The 2,501-nt window shown below is 43.6% G+C and overlaps 1 protein-coding gene across 1 annotated transcript in view; it reads right to left on the bottom strand.

Moving 5' to 3' along the window:
* Positions 1-1,439, bottom strand: part of SELENOW (selenoprotein W) — a 10,200-nt gene extending 8,761 nt beyond the window's left edge. Inside the window, exons 1-2 of the mRNA XM_070764076.1 lie at positions 1,309-1,439; positions 69-93 (exon numbers count right to left, since the gene is read on the bottom strand). Coding sequence (XP_070620177.1) covers positions 69-93; positions 1,309-1,337 — 54 coding nt within the window. The 5' untranslated portion in view covers positions 1,338-1,439. The remainder of the gene's footprint in view (positions 1-68; positions 94-1,308) is intronic.
* Positions 1,440-2,501: the final 1,062 nt, after the last annotated feature.

Raw genomic sequence — 2,501 nt, 5'->3', positions numbered from 1 at the left:
CCTTCCAGATATGACAATTAAAAAAATAATAATTAAAATTAATTAATGAAAAATAATAAATGACATACCTTGGGTTTGTAGCCTCAGGCTCCACTAGAAGCAAAAGAAAAGGAAAAATTAACATATTTCTCTATTATGCTTTACAGCAGTGATTTTCAACCTTTTTTGAGCCGCGGCACATTTTTTACATTTACAAAATCCTGGGGCACACCACCAACCAAAATGACACAAAATGACACTCTAAGACACTCTCCTCTCTTTTTCCATCCCTGTATCCTCCCCCCCCCCTTGTGTGTGTGTGTATACACACTCTTGAACCATTTCTAAAACCAAGTGAGGGCTGGGGTTTTTTTCTCTCTTATTCTTTGGGTGCTTTTTATCATATGCTTTAAATCAAGAGTCACTTCTCTCTCTTTTGTTTCTCTCTCTTTCCTCTCATTCTCTGTCTCAATCATTTTCTCATTTCTCTTTTTTCCTCCCCTTTTTGCTCATTTCTCTCTCTCGCTTCCTCTCCTTTTCTCTCTCTTACTTTCTTTCTCTTTCTCTCTTTCTTTCTCTCTTGCCTTCTTTCTCTCTCACTCTTGCTTTCTCTCTTTTCTTTATCTTGCTTTCTCTCTCTCTCTTTCTCTCTCTCTTGCCTTCTTTCTCTCTCACTCTTGCTTTCTCTCTTTTCTTTATCTTGCTTTCTCTCTCTCACTCTCTTTCTCTCTCTCTCTCTCTTTCTTTCTCTCTCTTTCTCTCTCACTCTCAATCTCTCAGCAAAAAGTTGCGAGACAGGAACCTGAGCTTCCTTCTTCGCGGCACACCTGACCATGTCTCGCGGCACACTGGTTGAAAAACACTGCTTTACAGGGATCCCCAAACTTGGCAACTTTAAGACCAGTGGACTTCAATTCCCAGAATTCTCCAGCCAGCTTAGCTGGCTGGAGAATTCTGGGAATTGAAGTCCACAGGTTTTAAAGTTGCCAAGTTTGAAGACCTCTGCACCAGATCCCTATGAGGGCAAATCTAGAAACAAGCATTCAAATGCTTGACAGTGGATATATTTCTCAGGATCTACGGAAACCTCAAGATGTATTTTTCATCGCACCACTGGGACCAGAATTGCTGCTGTCCAGCCCAGTGAAACGGTGCCCAAAATTCCAGCAAATGGAGAAGGCTGGACAGGGCTCCATCCAATGGAAAAAGCCCAAGGGCCGCATGCAGGAATTGCACCAAGAAGGGGCGAAGGGAATCCCCGCCCGGCTGGAAGCCCCTTCGCCCAGAGGCGAGCCGAGCGCGGGGATCCCCGGGCCGCTGCTCCCTTACCAGTAAACCACCTTGATCTTGACCGCCATGGCTGCGCGCGCAGAAAGGCCGACCGAACGTTCAGACCGCCGACGTTCTGATTCAGAACGTTGTGTCGCCCCCCCGGGGTTTTAACCCGACGTTCGGACGATACCACCGCGCGGGGAAAAGGAAGGGGTGGCGGGGGTGGGGTGGTTTCAACTGAAAGAAGGGAAACCTCTTTCCGCTCTCGCTCTGCTTCTCCCATCATCCGGGGGAGCTTAGCCTCCCCCCCCGTCCTCAAAAAATTGCACGTCGATATTAGATGCATTTCTTATTTTTAATGTATCCGAGCATTATTAATTGGCGTTCCCCCCCCCCCCCCCTTCTTCCTTTGGACGGACGATTCCAGCAGCGAACTGGGTCACGTGACAGCCGCAAAGTTGAGCATGGGGATTTACAATGATGATGATGATGATAACAATAGCAACAGCAACAATAACAACAGTACTACTACTACTACTACTACTACTACTACTACTACTAGTAGTAGTAGTAGTAGTAGTAGTAGTAGTAGTAGTAGTAGTAGTAGTAGTAGTAATGAATATATTATATTAATAATAATATTTTTTTTAAAACAAAACTCTATTTCTCCGTCCTTGGAAAGCATGAAAATGTGCAAATCGCTGTCCATGGTGCATAACAATAGCGCATTGGAATGCGTGGGTGAAAGGAACCGAAGGGAGGAAAAAATAATGCGCTTAAACAGAGAAATTAGACCGGGACCGTTCTGCGATTTCTATTAAATTCTCCATGCAAATAAATAACATCCGCTGCCATTTCAACTTGGAAAGATCTTAATAAAAATAACCGATGAGCCCAGGGAGTTACCCAGTTGCAATTGTATTTCCCTTCCCACAGAAGCCAGTTTTTAATAATAATAATAATAATAATAATAATAATAATAATAATAGTAGTAGTAGTAGTAGTAGTAGTAGTAACAACAACAACAACAACAACAACAACAACAACAACAACAACAACAACAGAGTTGGAAAGGACCTTGGAGGTCTTCTAGTCCAACCCCCTGCTTGGGCAGGAAACCCTACACTACTTCAGAAAGATGGTTGTCCAACATATGCTTAAAAACTTCCAGTGTTGGAGCATTCACAACTTCTGGAGGCAAGCTGTTCCACAGGTTAATTGTTCTAACTGCCAGGCAAATTCTCCTTAGT

Source organism: Erythrolamprus reginae, chromosome 11 (assembly GCF_031021105.1).
Source record: "Erythrolamprus reginae isolate rEryReg1 chromosome 11, rEryReg1.hap1, whole genome shotgun sequence".
NCBI classification, from domain to species: domain Eukaryota; kingdom Metazoa; phylum Chordata; class Lepidosauria; order Squamata; family Dipsadidae; genus Erythrolamprus; species Erythrolamprus reginae.
This window is presented reverse-complemented; position numbering and strand designations above follow the sequence as displayed.